Source organism: Canis aureus, chromosome 4 (assembly GCF_053574225.1).
Source record: "Canis aureus isolate CA01 chromosome 4, VMU_Caureus_v.1.0, whole genome shotgun sequence".
NCBI classification, from domain to species: Eukaryota; Metazoa; Chordata; class Mammalia; order Carnivora; family Canidae; genus Canis; species Canis aureus.
The window spans coordinates 28,093,149-28,113,124 of NC_135614.1; the positions used below are offsets into that span (position 1 = coordinate 28,093,149).

Here is a 19,976-nt window from a genome sequence, read left to right on the forward strand (position 1 = left end):
TATCTTTGATAATTCCATTTAAGTATAGAGCTAACAGGGAATGTAGGGTGGGTATTATTTCACTCTCATTTAGAATAGTGGTTGGCAAACTAAAGCTCCTGGGGCAGATAAGACTAGTGGCCTGTTTTTGTACATCTGAGCTAAGAATGGTTTTTGTGTTTTTAAAAGATTATTAAAAAAACAAGAATATGAAATATATGAGGAAGACTATATGTGGCCTACAAGGTGTTCACTTTCTGTCCTTTCACAGAGTTTGCTGATCCTTGCTAGAATATTCAGAGGAGGCTCTGTGACCTTCCTTTTGGATCACACAATCTTTTTTGTTTTGTTGTTTTCTGTTTTTTTTTTTTTAATTCTTAAAAAACTTTTTATTATTTATTTATTTATTATTATTTTTTAAATAAGCATTATTGGCTGCAGGAAAATAAACACCAAGTTTTAAAGAATGTCTATTTGGGACCAACTTCAGGATTAGCTTTTTGTTCTCAGGAAGATCCACCTGCATTATGAATTATAAATTAAATAATAAGCCTGAAACATGGGCAAATCTGTTTCTTCTTCCACAGAACTTTTGCTGACTTTTTAGCCACAGGATTTTGAATTATACAATTTCTCACCAAAACCACATCCATTTCCTGAACTGCCTCAAAATAGCTGTGAGCTCCAGGAAAATCTGGTTAAGCTGTTCATGTACCACATTACTGGGAACCCATCTGGGTCATGCTGGTTTCTCATGTCTATTGTGGGGCCATACTCTGGGGTTCCTACAGAAAAAATGTCTGTGGGTAGAATTATACCTTAAGAGTCCTCATGACTTCAGTCTCCAGAGCTGGGCAGTGGCAATTTTCAGTTTCTTTGTCACTACTGTTTTGAACACTCTGTTCAAATGTAAGTATTGTTCTTGAACTTGGTGAACTTGGTGATGGGATTTGGCACTCTGAATCTGGTATGGAGCTTAATGTTTAGGAAGTTTGAGGGTGAAGATGGGAATAAAAGGCAATGAAAGAAGGCAAATGGTGAATGAAACATGTTCTAATAGTGTTTCTCAACAGGAACTGTGCATTTTTTTAAAAGAGGTTTTTAATCACATTTATTAGGACTGAAAATGAAACCATGACATCAGAAATTCCTTTAAGAAAGCATGATAAATGATTGTTAATGAACAGAAAAGAATTCATTTATGTATGTCTTATTGTAATCATGTTTTGCTAAAAAATTCAGTGTAAAGTTATTAGATCTGTTTCCATATCCCTCTTCCCCACATTCATCAGCTTCACATTCTTAAAATTAGATCTTATTTTAAACATTGGCTTTGGAATTCTAAAACATGTATGCATTCCATGAAACTCACTATTTCATCCTGGAACCAATACATAATATGGAACAAAAATAAATTGAAGGTAGAATGGCATTTACTATAAAGATACTTTATGAATTGTGGAGGAAAGAAAGAAATCTAAGGAGGGAAAAGATAACATTCATCACAGAAACCATATTATGGGGAATTAAGAGTTATTGATAATCAGTCTCCTTTCCATTGAATAGCTCCTTCTGCCCTGCCCCATAGTAATCCTAAAATTATTGGCAGGAAAGTTTGGTACAGATACCACGATTGGATCAAATGTGTTATTGATAGGATTCATTGACATAAAACTGGATCTTGTGGCTACAACTAACCATTCTTCACTGTTTTCAGTTCTCAGAATAATTCAGCTCAAGGAGGTATTGACATTTATGTCTGAATGGATTCAGATCCATTCTGATCTCCATCCTGTGAGGAAAATTTCTTTTGTACTCTTCAGCCACAATCTTTGGTGCCTCTGTAATATTCTTTCCCTCACAGATAGCAATGGCTTTTCCTACCACCTGTTCTGTTGGAGCTTCTGTTTTCTATCCCACTGCTGGAGTAGCCCGTCTGTTAAAATAGATAGGAAGCTGGTACTAGGGCCAATAGTTAAACCACTGAGGCTCTATATTAGCATTTCTGAGGAAGAAGGATGTAAATCTATGTATTCTTGGTAGTTTTTGTCTGCAGTCATCTGTGGAAGCCCAGAAGAATGTTGACTTAATCTCTCTGATAGGTCTGCAGAGATCTAGTTATAGCCAAAAAATCATCCTAGATCATGGGTCTTAGAAGAAAGCAAGCTTGAAGTTCTTAAGGCTTTAGAAGTTAGTGGGGGGAAAAAAGATTATAGCTCAGTTTGAGTAGTAAAACTGGTAGACTCCAATACATGGTACTCGATAAGAGAAAAACTCTTGAAAACTCTTGTTATTTATGATAGGACAATTCATCAGTGTCTAAGACCACCCCATGCATTCTAAGAGATTTTGCCTCCCATTCCTGCCTGCTAACTGTAAGTATAGTCCATAGTCATTGAAACAACCAAAAAAAAAAAAATCCCTATAGTGTTTTAGTCACCTCCTCATGGAAAAATAATGCCTCTGGTTGAAAACTACTTGTTAGGGTTTTCAAAACCTCACCTCTGGATGATGCTTCTTTTTCCGATGAAGTTTTCTGTAGCCTATGCCCAAGGATGTCCAGAGAGAAAGCTGAAAGAAAAAATAATTAAGGAGTTGGGCTACAGACTTTCAACCATTTGTTTGGCTGAGTCTGGTCCTCATAGGAATTGCAAATTATTTCATTCTATGAAGAGCTCAGCAAGGGATTGGGGCTAGAAGAGTAAGACCATTCTCCTGCCATGGAGTCCAGGAATATATGAACTAGCCTGGTCAATGTGTTTCTTCTGAGTTTGAAGAAAACCAAAATTAATCTGTTCAACCTCTCACACAGTGGAGGGATGCTCTGACAAACAGACACATCCTCAAGATGTGCCTGTGTATCTATCTTCAAGTCTGTGTGAGGGGTTTATGTTAAGTTACTGAGGTTTCTTGTATTGGGCCTCTGGATCTAGTAGTCCCCAAGAGATATAGTGAATTTGTTTACATAGGCATTGGTTTATTGATTAAGAGTGACTGCTAGAGTTTAGGGCCTGCTTCTATCACTAACTAGCTCTGAGACTTTAAGCAAGTTCTTTTACTTCTTTGAACCTATCTCAGTTTCCTGCTTGTAAAGTTCAGATAATATGACTAGCAAGCTTGCAAAATGTTTTTGGCATTCAGTGAGTTCAAATGTATGAAATGCTTAAAAGAGTACCTGGCACTAAACATATAATAAGTGTTGGCCATTGTTAGTGTATGTACTAAATTCAGGACAAGATTAATATTTAGTTTTGTCTCATAGGTGGAATTACATTTGTTTCCTAAGAGGAGGCAAAAAGTTTGTGCTGCTCCATGCAGCTACATCTGCACCTAAAGAGAAAAACTGATTTGAAGACCCTTGTCCCTAAGTTTGCAATTGAATGGGAGCAGTAGCCTGACTTTATTATTTTTTTTCTCTTTTTAAAATAGAGTGTATTTAATTCAGGTTGAGCTATAGTCGGCATATAACATTGTGTAGTTTAAGCTATATGAGATATTGATTTGATACACATATTTTGCAAAATGATTACCATCATAGTGTCAGCTAATACCTCCATCACATCACATAATTATTATTTATTTCTTTTTGTGGCAAGAATATCTAAGATCTACTCTCTTAACAACTTTTAAGCTTATACAGTAGTCAACCCCTTATCCATGGAGATACATTCTAAGACCACCAGTGAAACCTGCCTGAAACCACAGATAGTACTGAATCCTACCTATTCTATGTTTTTCCTATAAATACATACTTATGATAGTTTACTTTAAAAATTAGGAATAGTAAGAGATTAATAATAATAATAATAATAATAATAATAATATAGAACAATTGTGACAATAGACTTGTGATAAAAATCATGTGAATGTGGTCTCTTTCTCTCTCAAAATATCTTATTCTACTGTGTCTACCCTTCTTCTTGTGGTGATGTGAGATGATCAAATGCTTACATGATGAGATGAAGTGAGATGCATGACATAGGCATTGTGACATAGTGTTAGGCTACTGTTGACCTTCTGGTGATGTGATCGGAAGGAAGATCATCTGCTTCCAGACTGTGGTTGACCACAGGTAACAGAAAGAGCAGAAAGTGAAACGGCAAATAGGGGTACTGGTGTAATACATTAAAGAGCAGAAAGTGAAACTGCAAATGGGGGGTATTGGTGTAATACATTGTTGTTAACACCAGTCAGTGCTGTGTGTTAGATCCCCAGAACTTATTCATCTTCTAACTAAAAGCTTGTACTCTTTGACCAACATCTTCCCATTTCTACCCACTCCCCCACCCCCAGCCTTCACTCAGCCCCTAATAACCATCATTCTACTCTCTGTTTCTTTGAGCTCAGTTTTTTTTTTTTTTTAGTTCCATATGTAAGTAATACATTGCAGCATTTTTCCTTTTCTGTCTGACTTATTTCACTTAGCATAATGCCCCCAGGGTCCGTCCATGTTGTCACAAATGGCAGGATTTCCTTCTGTCTCATGGCTGAATAATATATCATTGTGTGCATGCATGTGTATGTGTGTGTGTGTGTGTGTGTGTGTGTGTATAAAATGTCTTTATCCATTAATCTATTGATAGACACTTAGGTTCTTTCCATATATTGGCTGTTGCATATAATGTCACAATATATCCTTGGATATATTCCTAGAAGTGGGATTGCTTGCTCATATATTAATTCTATTTTTATTTTTTGAGGAACCTTTATACTGTTTACCATAGCAGCTGAATCAATTTATTTTCTCACCAACAGTGCAAAAGAGTTTTCTTTTCTTTAGATCCTCCCCAACACTTGTTAGCACTTGTCTTGATTATAGCCATTCTAACATGTTAATAGCCATTCTCACATGTATGAGGTGATTTCCATTGTGATTTTTTTTTTTGCATTTCACTGATTATTAGTAATATCAAGCATGTTTTTGTGTACCATTGACCATTGGCATATCTTCCTTGGAAAAATGTCTATCCAGTTCCTCCATTATTTTTAATCAGATTTTTTTTGTTACAATATATCAGTAGACTGTAAGATAAAAATCATATGATCTTCTCATTCAGTGCAGAAAGAGCATTTGGCAAAATACAGTATTCTTTCATGATAAAAACAGTTAACAAATTTGGTATAGAAGGAACATACCTCAACATAATAAAGGCTACATATGACAAACCCATAGCTAATATCATACTCAATGGTAAAGGTTGAAAACTTCATGTAAGATGAGGAATAAAACACGGATGCCCATTCATACAGCTCCTATTCAACACAGTAATGGAAGTCCTAACTAAAACAATCATGCAAGACAAAGAAATAAAAGGCAAATGAGTCAGAAAGGAAGAAGTAAAATTGCCTTTATTTGTAGATGATATAATGTTGTATATAAAAAATTTTAGAGGTTTCACCAAATAAAACCCTATTAATGAATAAATTAAAGTTGCAGAATACAAAATAAACATACAAAATGAGTTGCATTTCTATGTACTAATAAAGAAATATTTGAAAAAGAAATTTTTAAAAATCCCATTGATAATAGCATCAAAAACAATAAAATACCTAGAAATAAACTTATCCAAGGTGGTGAAAGACCTATACATGGCAAACTCTGAAACTTTGCTGAAATAAATTAAAGAAGACACAGACAAATGAAAAGATATCCCATGTTCATGGATCGGAAGAAACACTATTGCTAAAATGCTCATACTACCCGAAGTCTTCTATAGATCCAATGCAACGTCTATCAAAATTCTGATGATTTTTCCACAGAAATAGAGAAATCCTAAAGTTTGTGTAGAAACTGAAAATGAGTCCAGATAGCCAAAGTAATCTTGGAAAAGAAGAACAAAGCTGGATGCATCATGCTTCCTCATTTCAAACTATATCACAAAAGTATAGTAATCAAAAGAATATGGTACTGGCATGAAATAGATGCACAGACCAATAGGACACAATGGAGAGACCAAAAATAAATTCCCTTTTATATAGTCAAGTAGTATTTGATAAGGGAGCCAAGAATACCCAATGGGGAAAGGATAGTCTATTCAACAAATGGTCCTAGGAAAATGGGATAACCACATGCAGAAAAATGAGTATGGACCCCTGTCTTATCCCACTCACTGAAATTAAATCAAAGTGGATTAAAGACTTAATCATGTGTACTGAAACTGCAAAATTTCTAGAAGAAAACATAGGGAATAAGCTCTTTGACATTGGTTTTTCAACAAATGTTCAGATATGATACCAAAAGTGCAAACAACCAAAGCAAAAATAAATAAGTGGGACTATATTGAACTACTATAATCTTCTGACAGCAAAAGAAGCAATCAACAAAATGAAAAGGGAATCTATAGAATGGAAGAAAATATTTGCAAACCACATATTTGATAAGGGATTAATATTTACAGAAGCATGATTTTCATGTTGTACTTGCCTTTAGGTAACATTATCTTTGGGCCTTTCGAGAAGGAAAAGAAATGAGTCCTTCCTCCTCATGCTTCCAGAAAGTAGTTATGCTGAAGTTAATAGGAGGCTTGCCAAACTCATTGGTGTGATCATTTCCTCCACTACCATTGCTGCGGCTTTCAATTTCAGAATAGTCAGTGAGTAGAAAAAAGGAAGGAGAAAAATTTGAAATATAACCACAAGAATAAGTCCTACAGGCGATGTGTGATCCTTCAAGGAGATATGGTCCCTTAGAGCATGAAGCTAAAGTCTCCTTCATAAGTATATCATAAAAATTGGGCAGAGGGACTTGTATTGGTTGGCCTTGAAACACTAACTGGAACTGTACCCTCTTACCCTGTAGAGTTTTAAAAACTGGGCATTATATATGAAATGATAATTTGCACACATTGGAAAATTGGCAGCACAGGATGTAGATCTCCAAGAGAAAGAGATCAGGGTAAACCTTATAATTGCCCCAGCCGGCTCTCTAGAGAGTAGATTTGGGCAGGAGCACAGAGACAGCCGACTGAAAAAAAGTTTGCTGATCTCCCTCAGTTGAGAGACACTGCTGAGAGTTAGGGAAGCCCAAAGTTACTAGAGTCCTCAGAGAAGCATACCAAAAAGTGTTGATGGAGAGAAGAGAGTTGCACCAATAAAAAATTCTGGGGACCTTTATAAAGGATTCCTCCCCTCTCCTCAGAGAACAGCATGAGGAAATTACTGGAAGCTGGGAAAAGAAACACTGGAAAAGATCAGACAGAGCCACCTTTGGAGCTCACACAGGACCCAAAGTAGAGTTTTTCCCAATAGCTGGAGTATAAAAAATAATATATAAAGTAACCAGTAGGGTGCTTGCCTCAGCAGTAGGGCAAAATTAGAAACTGCTCTGGTTCTGCCAATCAAAACTAAAAAGCAGTCTTCAAAAAGACCAGACTGTTTATAAGCAACTTTGTCCTGGGTGCAGGGGTGTGGGGGGAAGCAAAGCTCAACAATATTTAAATAAATACAAAAATATCCAGCTCCCAGCAAGGTTAACTTCATAATGTCTGGTATCCAATGAAATATGGGAAACATAACCCATAATGAGAAGAAAATTCTACCAGTCAGAACAAACACAGAGGACATAATTAGCAAACAAAGGTATTAAAATAGATATTATAACTATATTATTCATGCTTAAGGAGATAAAGTAAAGCAGAAGCATGTTAGGAAGAGACATATAAGGAATAAGATCTAAAGCAAACTTCTTGAGATGAAAAATGCCACATCTAGATGAAAAATACACTGGGTGAGATTAGCAGCAGGTTAGACAATAACTTGATGTTTTACCAATAGAAACTCTTCAAAATGAAACACAGAAAGGAAAATCACTGAAGAAAATGAGCAGAAAAACCATCTTCAAGCAAATATGGCCATAATTAGAGTTCTAAAGTTATCAGAAGAAAGAGTATAATAAAGGTACAAGCAGAAATCAATGAAATAGAAAACAGAAAAGCAAAAGAGAAAAATCAATGAAAAGAAAATCTTGTCTTCATAGAAGATTAATAAAATCAATAAACATCTAGCCATACTAATCAGGAAAATAAGAAAGAAGGCACAAATTACCATTATCAGAAATGGACAAGGAAATGTCACTGATGTTAAAAATGTAACAAGGAAAGATTATGAACAAGTTTATACCAGTAAATTTGACAACTTGAATTAAGTGTATAACTTCCTTGAAAGACACAAACTACCAAAGCACTCTCAAGAAGAAAGAAATAAGCTCAACAGCCATATATTTATTTTTTTAATTGAATTTATAGTTAAACTTGTAAAAATACCTCCAGATTAAAGTATGGCTTTACTGGCAAATTCCATAAAACATATAATCATCATCATCATCATCATCATCATCATCGTCATCATCATCATCTAATGCCAATTCCTCACAAACTTTTCTAAAAAATTGAAGAAGAGCAAACACTTTCCTATTTATGCATTAATAATTAGCATTATTCTGATACCAAACCCAGAATAAACTAATTATGAGAAAAATAAAACACTAGACCCTCATGAACAAAGATATAAAAACTCTTCAAAGATTTTTACAAATCAAATCCAGCAATATGTAGCAAGAATGACCAAATGGAGTTAATTCTCAGAATGCAAAGTTGTTTTAACATTCTAAAGGTGGCTAGGGATTTTTGAGTAAAAGGAGGACATTATTCTTCATCTTATTCTCATGCTTGTAGTGCACCAAGGTTTCTTTCTCACTGTGATAGAAAAAGAAGGGCCTCAAGTCTTTGAGGACCTGCTAATGGTCTAAGCAGAATGTACCTGTTCTCATGACCTCAAACTTGTAAACCATAGGGTGGTATGATAACAATGATCTAGGATCCATCAGCCTTCAGCAAGATGTGAGACGTGCTACTAGTGGAAAGAGCATGGATTCTAGAGTTGCAGAGGCCTTGCTTCAAATCTAGGCCCTGCCATTTATTGAACAAATTGGTTAATATCTCTGAATCTTAGAGATATTGCCAGGATTAAAATTGTGCTGAGGCTCAGGAGTGAAATATGGAGGCCACTTGGCATGGAGCAAGCACACAGTATATATGCTTATGGTGCTGGTTTACCGTGATGGCTTTGAGTTATGGCTATGGGCAAAGATATCTAGGAATCTGAAGCCAGCCCTGTTCTATTTCTCTTTGTGGGCCCTTGCCTGGTTTCCTAGTCCATGAAATAGACCAAAAGTATCACCTACCTCCAAGAGGTGTTGGGGGGGTAGGCCCTTTCATTTAATACATGATAACTCTTAGAACAGTGCCCAGCACACAGAAGGTTCCATCAGCATTAGCTATTATTCTGAAAGCTTGTATTGTTTCTTCTGTCACTGACGTGGTCACTATTGTTGTTGACAAGCCAGCTAAAGCTTTGAGATCCTGGCAGGAAAGACTTACAAATTAGGGTAAGGACAACAGGTAACAGAGTCATGGAACCCTCACGTATGCTCAGCCTCCAGCTGAAAACAGACTTGCCTGGCCCTGACTGAAAAGGGAGAGGTGAAAAAGCTGCACCTGGAGAAATCAAGCCTTGGGGGGCCAGAGCAGGGCAGGCTCTGACAACAATCTATCTCGGAGATGGGGATATTTTGTTTGAGACACGTCTAGTTGGTGTCGGATCTTTCTTAACGGTCATGGGATGTGGTGTGAATAGAGAGACCTGGGCTATCATTGAGAACAGTGTGGCCCTGTCAGCAGGTGATGGCACCTGAATGACAGTGTGACAGGGAACAGAAACAGGGCTACAGCTAGCAGCTCTGCCTGCCACAGTGACAAGCACTGTGCAGATTTCCACCCGACTGGGCCTGGGAAGGCCTGCCAGACGGTGTGCTGTGTGCTACCGATTTCTTTCAGCACTTCCTATTTTGCCATTCATAGCCTCTTGCTATTAAGCAGACAGAACAGCTCATATCCTGTGGACAGATGATAGATATGTCATATCTCTGAAAAATTGTTTGTCTTCCACAGGTGTATGGGCTTCCTTCTACAGCCGGCAGGTCACATGACACTTTTCAACACTCTCTTCTGTACCAGCTTGGCATCCAGAGTCTATCAAAAGGGAAATCTTTCACATGCAATTACGATGGAAAATAAAGGTGATGAAGTGCTGTGTACCAAGAAGGGATGAGATCAAAGGGTGCTAATGAAAATGGATTACAGTGGAAGGGCAGCTTCCACTACAGAAGTTGTGTGGAACTGCTTAGGACCTGGCACTGCTTGGGGGCACACACTGGCATGCACCCGTGTGCACACAGAAGGGACAGCCACAGATAAAATCACAGGACAGCTTCTCTTAAAATAATAAGTTGCTGGGGTTGACTGTAACCCAAGAGGAATTATGGATAGTGTGTAATCGTGTCAAAGTACTACAAAAGCATCTTTTTCTCAGTAATTCACATAATACATATTTCCTCCAGCACCAACCAATTAGTGGCAGCACTTCAGACCTCCAACAGCCTAGTTTACACACATTGAGGCTGATTTTCCAATAGGATCTTCCATAGCACAGGGCCTGAACACCCAAAAGCGTATTGTTTTTTATTGAACTCTGGGAGGTCAAGGGGAAAAAAAGCACAGCCTGGTGAAGTTTATGAATGAAGCTGCTTATCATTGGAGTCTTTGCAGTCATGCAGTGCGCCCATCTTGGTGGCATCCTTTTTAATTGGAGAAGAATTTCTCTGCCTACCAAGACCCTTTCCTAGCAACGGCCATCACCTTGGAAGTATATATCACACACCAGCATTTCAAATTCTGGAAAAGAGCTTGCCAAGACCAATTTAGCAAAGGTTTTAGTTTTTATATCCAATCTCTTGCTTTGAAATACTACAGGAAAAGCTAACTATTTTCAATTAATTGTGGGTAAACCAGTCTGAATTGGTTTAAAAAAATCCTCTTAATTATAGATTACTTGAAAAGAAATATAATTGTATTAGTCTCAGTAATGGTAAAGGCAGTAATTCAAAGGAAGCTAACACAATTTTGTCAAATATCTTTCCAAGTTCTTGCTTTAATGGAAAATTAAGTAGTTTACCAATTGTAGTAAATAGATGCTCAACTATTTGAAAATTGCTTGTTTTTCTACATAGGTTTAAAATTGTTCCTATTGTCTTATTTAATATATTGGATAGATTAGTAACCCTTTTCCCTCTTTTGCAAATATAAAAATAAATGAGTGGTCACTTTCATAAGTAATAAGTCCTACATCAGTGAGGGTGGGGAGATAAGGAAAGGGAACCGGCATTTGGTGAATGTGTGCTAATTTGATTTTATCTTCACGCAAACTATTTGATGTAGATAATATGTCCATTTTTCAGATGAGGAAACCAAAATTCAGTAAGTTGGTCAGATGGTGATAGAACTGGCATTGAATTCCTGTCTTATCTAGCCTCTCCATTGGCATTCTGCAACCTTCACTTTTGCACCTTGCTTAACCCACTTTGGCTGGCTGTCACATGCTGTCTGTCTCTAACCAAAGGGTGCTGGTCCAATAGCAGCACCCAGATGCTTTTATAAATATTTTTTGTTACCAAATGTAATAGAGATTTCTGAATGAAATGTCTATCTGTTCCCCAGAGGAACAGTATCACAAAGTGAGTGGTCCTTGCAGTGCTATTTTCATAGCCCTCAAGGGTCCTATCTTGGAAATATAAGCAGGCATTCACTTGAATTCTCAGTGAATCTGAGTGAGCAATGTGCCTTATAGAAGACTTTGTGGTAAGCTAAACGGACATGGAGAGGACTTCTTGACTACATTCGAGTGAATTGGGATATGTAGGGGTCAGTCAGGAAGGCTTCCTGGAATGGATTTTCACACACACTGGTTTCTGTGGCCCTTAATTTTCCAGCAGTGTCCCCATTATGTCCACTAACACAGTACCCAGCTATAATTGGGTAAGTGAATCCTGGGGAATTTTCATCCATTAGCACTTAAATGTGAGGTAAATCATTAGATTAGAGCAGTGTTTTGGAAGTGGATGGCAATGGGCACAGGAAAGATGAATTTCAAGAGGAGAGGGGAAGAGGAGCCATTAGCTGACAAGGGAGATTGCAGAGAGTGCAGGATGGTAGTGGGAAGAATTGGGTCCTGTGAACTCAAGGAGTGGGGGTAGGAGTGTAGTAAAGAAACGTTCCTTACTTGACAATTTTGCCTAAGGCCAGCTTTGCTTAGTAAACCTCATGGGATCATCTTGCTCACTTCAAAGGATCTGGCCCACCAGAAGAACAAAACAATATTTCCCTCTGTGGCAACTTGGCATTGCAGCTGTCATCACAATTGTATCCAGAAAAGCAGCTTATTCAAGTGGCAGCTTGTTCCTTGAGGCTTGTCTCATCTTTGAGAAATGCCCAGTGACACCTCTCAGAGGAAATCCCTCATTCCAGGACTCTGTGATATTTTCTGCAGGCAGCAAGTACTTTAGGAATATGTTCCTAGGCATAATGAGCCCTGGGATGGTGTTCACTAGTTTTGTTGGAAACCAGACCAAACTTCCCGCACACAGCTCCAGGAGGCACTGAAGAATTTCTGGTTGTTTCATTAGACCTTTAAGAGCTGTTGATTGAGGACTTCATTGAAACCAGCTTTTATGTCCCCAACCTCACTCTTTCATTTTCCATTTAAGCCCAGACTGCTATTTACTGATGGAGAATGGAGTTGGTGACTGATTAAAATAAAATGTTTCTGTAACCTTCAGTTGCATGTAGAGAATAGAGTGCCGTCAAAGAGAAATGAGTAGGGGAGTAGAGAAGACATTGTTCTCTCTGTTCTCCAGAACTTGGATTACAAAGCCTTAGACCTTGAAGGGGCTTTAGTGAAGCAAGTAACTGGCCTAATTCTCATAATGGGCAGATGAGAAAGCTGAGGACAGGAGAAGCTCTACAGCTGGTTGGTGGGTAATTCTATAACTAGAATACCTTGTTCTCATCTGCAAAAGATGGTTAAAAGGTAGGGATACGCTGCCTTTTATAATGCAGGACGACTGGGATGGATGATCAGGAGTCACATGTGGTCTTTTTGGAGAACCTGAGCTGTTCAGGCAGTAAGGAAGAAAATGCATCAGGAGGTCTTGGAAACCATCTTCAAATATTTGTGGAGCTGCCACGCCAAAGTGTGAGGAGATTTATTCTGTGTAGGCTGACAGTGTGGCTAAGATCCATGGAGTCTTAGGAGAACATGTTTGACTCAATGTGAGGCAGGTATTGATCTGCCTTCGGTAAGGGCCTGGAATAGTTAAAAGACTAGAGAGTCTGCGGCCTTGGAGGAAGGGACTGTCCAATCCAAAAATATGTTCAAAGGGATTTCTGTGCTCGGAATATTTTTTTTTCAAAGTTAAAGTTAATCAGCAAGTTTCCCACCACAATCCCCAAGAGTCCACATCGAATATAGAAGGGAATGGGATGAAAGCAGACACTTAATGTGTCAGTCTCTGGTCAAAGTATGTTATCTGCTGAACAATTCATTATTCTGGGTCTACCGTGGCCCTGGGGGTCATAGGCCTTAGCTGTGATAGGGCTCAGAGAAGGAGTTGCTGTGAAAGGAGGGTGTGCTTTGTGGACATTTTTTAGGCTAAAACTAGAGATGTATTGATTTGTTCTTAGGTAAACCCAGGGATAGAAAAAAAAAAGGGGGGGAGGGGGAAAGTGGCACCCATGGCTGAGGTACCTACTATTAGTCTAAAGGGGGCAAATCATTCCCAGGTTTGAAAGACTCTTACAAGACCAGCAGAGACCAGGCCTTAGAAGGGGCCAAGTCCCACCAAGAGGTGATAGGGAACCTCTCAAAGAGACCTTTATAGTTAGTTCTGAGAGTTAAGGGCCATTAAGAAGAGCATCCAAGGCACTGGAAACCCTGAGCCCCAGACTGGCATGGCATGCCTTACTCTCTCTGCCTCACTTACTTGGATATCCTCAAAGGCCTAGATTCTGAGCTCTAACTTGTCAGATTGCCATATCTTAATTGAAATCTCTGAGGCTTGAACCTTTTTCTTCCAGAAATCTTTCCCTGGCCTCATAGACCTATACTGGAATTTCCTGCCTCTGAGTTCTGGGGTAAAGCATGGGTGACAGGCCATGTATGTCAGGACCCTGAGAGGTCTCAGGGATAACACTGACAAGTCGAATCATTACATGGGCTGGGTCCTGTCTCAAGTTCTCTTTAGTTTCCCCTAAGAATGTCATTGTTAGTCCCCTTGAAATATCTTCTCCTTTGGTTCTTCACTGTTCCCAGTTATTCTTCTCTCTAGGGTGGAAGCTGGTTCCTGGCCCAGTAGAGGAAGTTGTTCCCAAGTTTAGGAGAGCACAATCTCTTCTCCCTTTCTGTATACGTTTCTCAAGGACCCACTTACCTCTTCCAGGTTAGTGATGTATGACCTAAAGCCTTAGGCTCATCCTCACTGAGTTATTCAGTACCTGCTCTAAGGGAACTGATTTTGTCACTTGCTTTGTTTATGCTTTGTCACAGGATCTCCATTGGCTTTAGGGTGTTTAACTCATCCTCAGTATTTCCTAATTTCCTCTTGAAGGCATCAATAATGTTTGTTTTTCTAACCATAGGTTGTCCCATCTGAGTTGCTCATGAAAATGAGAAAACATTGACACATTTCTGACTCCCCCTCCTGACCTTGGGTTTTACTTGTTGGCTTGTAAATCTGAACTGGAGGAGTAAACTTATTTGGAGAAGCTATGAAATGTCTATCCTTGGAGACTGTTTATGTTGGGGATGAGAGGAGAGTCTGTGTGCCCACAAGTACCAGGATCCAGGACCTGGGATCAGGCTAGAAGCCAGAGATAAGGAACTCCTTTTAATCTTTACTGCAAATGGAAATAGCCAATAAATCAGAGCTATTTATTGAGTGCCTACTGTGTTTGAACAACAGGGGAGTGGGAATTTGTAGAAACAGATGAAGTTATCTTAACTGAAAGCCTACCAGGTTCTTCTCATTTGTTGAAGACCTTTGGGACTAAGCTAGGTAGTGGTACCAGTGGTTGAGAAATTGAGAATCAAAAAATTAGATTAGCTTCCTACTTGAGACTTGGAAGCCCTTTGTCACTTTTATTAGATGAGGCTGCATCTTAGGATGGCAGAAATGAAACCTCAGCTTTCTACGCAGCACTTTTTATGCCCCTTGGTAGAATGTGGAAGACACTTAACCTCTCAAAGCCCATTTTCTCAGCTACCAAGTGAGTCTATCAATACCTTCCTCAGACTTGTTCTGAGAAGTAAATAAAACACTGTATTTTAAGTGCTTAGCACCCGATAGACATCCAGTAAGCACCAATGACTGAATTGTAGCTGGACTATCATTGCTAGTGACCAATATGAAGAAGCTGAAAAACATATTGTCTGTGTTGTAGCCTATATTGTCTCATGGAGAATCCTGGTTTCAGGTTCTTTTATCTCTGCCAGATTTTATAGTATTAAGCTGGCACACTGTAGAGGGTGTCCTGGGAAAATGTCTGATGGGCCAGAAAAGAAAAGGACAAATCTCCCTAAGAGAGCTTTGTGGGCTCTTGTGTTAATCAAAACAGCAAGGAACGGTGGAAGGAAGGCAAAGTTAAGAGTGTACTTCACATACTCTCAAGGGTGAAGACTGGGTAGGAGAGACTGGAAAAGGAGGTGGGATGTGGTGGTGGTCCCAGAAGAGAACGATGATCAGCATCAAGCTTAGTCAAAGTTGGAATTGAGACAAGGACAAGCCAGTTACAAAACACATCAGCTGGGGCAGTGAGGCACCACCTGCCTCCTAGTCAGACATCAGAACGCATGGCCCAAATTCTGGGCGGGTTTAAAGGGACCAGAGTATAGCATGGACCCAAAAGAGGACAGTGTGCCCATTTCTGGGCAGGAATCCTCTCTCATTTTTCTCTTGGATGCTTTGAATTTAGGTAGAAAGCCCCTCAACTTTATTTACAAAAAAGCAAATTTGCCATCACTCCAGTCATGTGCTTCACTTTTACATCAGCTCAAATGGCACTAATTTTTTGAAAGTACAGAAATTGTTATTGTGATAGCAATTTGCTCCCAACAAGCAAAGGCCATGACAGGCTGGCATTATCCAGATTTTTTTTCCATGACTCCTTCAAAAATAATAATAATATTTCAAACGGATTGCAATGTGGTTAATGAGATATTTACAATGATTATCAGAAGTGGAGAGGCCTAGACATTTACACTAGTCAGCTGGCAAGATTAACCCAAGGCACTTTGACCCACCTTTTGAGAGAAAAAAGACCTCTCTAAATTTCAAAGGAAAACATCATTTATTTGCATCCATATTTCATTTTTAAATACCGAAAACTTAAATCAGCCTCACACAAAGGACCCTGGTGATAGCTCAGAAGAGTGAGATAGACCACGTATTTATAAATGCCCATGGTGGCCATGAATGGACAAAGGTCCAGGTAGGTGCAGAAGGGGATCTAAATATGCTACATTTATGAATTTTTTGTTTGAATAAAGAATCAAATTGCACTTTAAAATACTAGTCAAAAAAATAAAATAAAATACTAGTCAACTCTCCTTTGGACTAAAGCACTAGAACTTGCTTCCTTGGTCCCATTAATGGGAGTTGAGGTGAGAGATGACCAATTTCACTCAATGAAAGAGGAGAGACTGTATCAGACACAGCAACTGTTCTGTTAGAACAAAATGACATCTCCTGCCTTGCCCTGTAGCATTTGCAGAAGTGTTTAGAAAGTATAGGAAAATGGGGCAGAAAAAATAAAGTTCTGTGAGGAGTTGTGGAAGAAGAGTAGAGCTGCCAGGGGGTGGGGTCTGGGTGCGGAGCTCACACTGTCCCACTCCTAAATACACTCCAATGGCCACTTCTCTAGTAAATGCATTGCAGTTCTCGAGATATGAACCTATTCCCTCCCTCCCTCAATGTTCCCACTGGGTACCTCCTTTTCAGCTCCCAGTATGTGTACTAATGACCCAAATAAGAAAGAGTTAATGATGGATGGTGCTCATTTAATTGGCTGAAATTGAATGATGTGCACTTTCTGAATCCCGTTAATTATTGGATCTAATCTACATATTGGCAAGTTGTCATAAGAGATGGGTTGCAAATGCTGAATCAAAACTTTTCCAGGCTTGGCAGTAGTAAAATGGCAATGTGTTAAATGTTCTCTTAGGAGATTAGAAAGGAACTTTTGTGTAACTGTAATACAGTCATGATAAGATAATGGATTACATAGACTCCTTTAAGACATTGACTTTATATATCTTGTATATTCAAAAAATAGCCTTTCTGGTTTGAATGTGACTCTTTATGCACAAAATAGATAATGGTCGGTGATGAGTTACTATACGGGGATGGTTGCAGCCTGTCTTGTGCATCCAAATGCTAGCCTGCTCTCTCAGGTTTTGTACTGAAATTCAAAAGGCTTTGTGGCCAAGCTTCCCATGAGGGATGGGACTAAAATATAGGAGATGTTGGGGAAGCCACTGAAATTTGTGTCTAAAAATGTGAATCATGGTACTTTGTGTGTCTACTCAAAGAGATTCTAAGGACCAGACAAAATGGTGGTTTGAAAATATTTCATATACTGCAAAGCTCTACACACTTACTGTTATTATGACTCTAAAGAGTTCCTCCTGGCCTATAAGAAAACATTTTCTCCTGCCTTCTATGAACCATAGTGAATACCTGTAGATTCTTAGCATATTATGCCAGATATATGTGCAAGTCTCAGTGTCCTTTTGTCCTTCTGTTGGGGACTCAGGCTGGACGACGGGCACATTGTTTTCCAGGCATCTTTCAGATGTTTTGAAGTGGGTCTGGTAAGAACCAAAGCTATGTTTCCAATTAATTTTCTAAGTACACAATTTGCTCAAAGTACATTTAAAAAAAAAAAGGAATTCAACAATAAAGTATGGCTTGCTGCTGTTCGACTGCCAGAAATTTGGGATTCTATGGGTTTCACTAATATCAAAGGCTTCTGTTTAATATGACTTTGTATTAAAGTGGGCCTTACTGTCAACTTAGCAAAACCTCTTGTTTAATCTCAAGTTTTGTGTAGTTTTTATTAATCCAATGTGCATCTGTTAAAAATAACTCCAGATAATGCAACATTTGATTAAATAGAACTCCTTAATACAGCCATTAGCTGGTGGGATTTTTTTTTTTCCATTTACGCATTCCAGACTGAGCCTGATAAGATGGCACTACCATTTAGCCCGAGGTGTGGAATGTTAATCCTGGGATCTCGGACAGTTTGTTTATTTTTTATTTATTTCCTGAATGTGCCACTCAGAGCAATGTGGAAGATATGGGTCCTAGAAGGCAAAAGTTCTCTGTTTAGCCTTGGAGCCTCAAGAAGCTGGCAGATTAGCCCCTGCCCCAGGGGCAACACCAATGTTCTGGAAAAAGGTGGAGGAGTAGCATTGAGCTTCTGTCAAGAGTAGCCTTTCCCTTCAGGGCTCTGTGAGTAACATGTCGAATGAGGACAGAGCAGTGAACAAGACAAGCTTGGTCCCTGCTATCATGGCCTGTGTTTTCTAGCTCAAGCCACTAGTTGAGGAGGCTGTCTTGGTTTTATGATCTTCACTCTATTAAATTGAGTCTCGGCTCACTGAATGGAAGCTGTGTCCTGTTGATCACCATTTGGCCTTTATAATCATTCTTTAAAAAGCATTTTTACTGCTTATATATTTTGAATTCCTTGGAAGTTAGGGATTTGGGTTCCATTTGATTCAAAGCTTATTAACTGATGACTCATCATGGCCAAGACTGTGTATTTCCTATTCTTCCAGCCTCTCCCAGACGATTAGATATCCAGTAATCCCTTCTCTTAAGCCTGGAACATCCAGAGTCATGAAAGAAGATAGAGCAGGATGTGCTCTGCATGGTGGTGCCACATCTAAAAGGACACTGTCTATATCATAGATAGATAGATGCTAGATTTGTGCATTTACAGTGATGATCCCCAGGCACACGGCAGTGTCTTGTTCTCACAAAATCATTTTATATTAAATACACCAAAAACATTTTCCAAATGTTTGTATCATTTTCCAAATGATACACCAAAAACGTATCAAATGAGTCCTATAAGAGATACCTTTTTAAAATTTACCTAAAGACACTCCATAAGCCAGTGGTCCATTGTTCCTTTCCTCATCATGGCAGGGACCAGGACAATTCCTCTGAATAATTAGGGCGATAGAGGAAAAGGGACTAGACTCAGTGGATTTCATTTCTAACTATGCAAGTCAACCAGCTGTGTAGTGTTGAGCACATCCCATAACCATTTTGAGCTTCAATTTCCTCATCAGTAAAATGGGGAGTACCCCCATACCTCATGGAGTTATTAAGATCAAATCAAGTAATTCTGGGAATATGCCTTGTTCCGTGTGCTTGGGTTCAATTAACGTTATTTCAGTCTGGTGGCTGGGATAGGACCATGAGTAAAGAAGGAAAATGGGGCATAAACCTGCCAGGAGACTGTATGGGCGGCAGATTTTAATTGTGCATCCTCTAGATGACTGTGGGGTGAGGTCAGGAGACCATTTTGGCCCGGGAAGGATCATCACTGAAGTCTTGAAACTCCCTTCATTTTTAGCAGCCTAGTGAAGGGCATTCAATTTTCCTTATTTCCGTCTTGGGGATTGCAATCTACATTTGCAAGAAAATGAGGGTGTCATTTTACTAGTTTCCAGGCACCTAGGGTGATTCATTGCAGCATTAGAAGTGGTTAATGGCAATTGAGGTAGCAGCAGTTTTTGGTGGCAAGCAGGACCCTGCCAGAGACCCTGGGTAACTCTCAGGTGTTATTACAACCTGTCTGGCTTTCTATTGCACTCCCTGGTTTTTCCATCAAGTTATCTGCCAGTCTCCTGCTTTCATTTCCTGGGCAGAGATTCAAAGGTCAGCCGGAAACCCCTTCGCCTTGCTGCAAAGGAGCTGATGCATCGATTCTTGTGTTTGGTTCTGATCACAGATTGAAATTAGATTGCTTCCTCTCCTGGCTTGGGTTATGATAGCACTCTGTAGTTTAAGAAAATTTATTTACTGTGCGTTTTGT

General features: G+C 39.0%; 1 protein-coding gene across 11 annotated transcripts in view; it reads left to right on the forward strand.

Moving 5' to 3' along the window:
• Positions 1 to 19,976, forward strand: part of LRMDA (leucine rich melanocyte differentiation associated) — a 1,018,367-nt gene that overhangs the window by 680,523 nt on the left and 317,868 nt on the right. Inside the window, exon 6 of one of the 11 annotated variants that reach the window (XM_077895120.1) lies at positions 9,927 to 10,054. The exons of the other annotated variants lie outside the window; for them this stretch is intronic. Within the exon in view, the coding sequence (XP_077751246.1) occupies positions 9,927 to 10,052 (126 nt within the window). The 3' untranslated portion in view covers positions 10,053 to 10,054. The remainder of the gene's footprint in view (positions 1 to 9,926; positions 10,055 to 19,976) is intronic. 11 annotated transcript variants of the gene reach the window in all.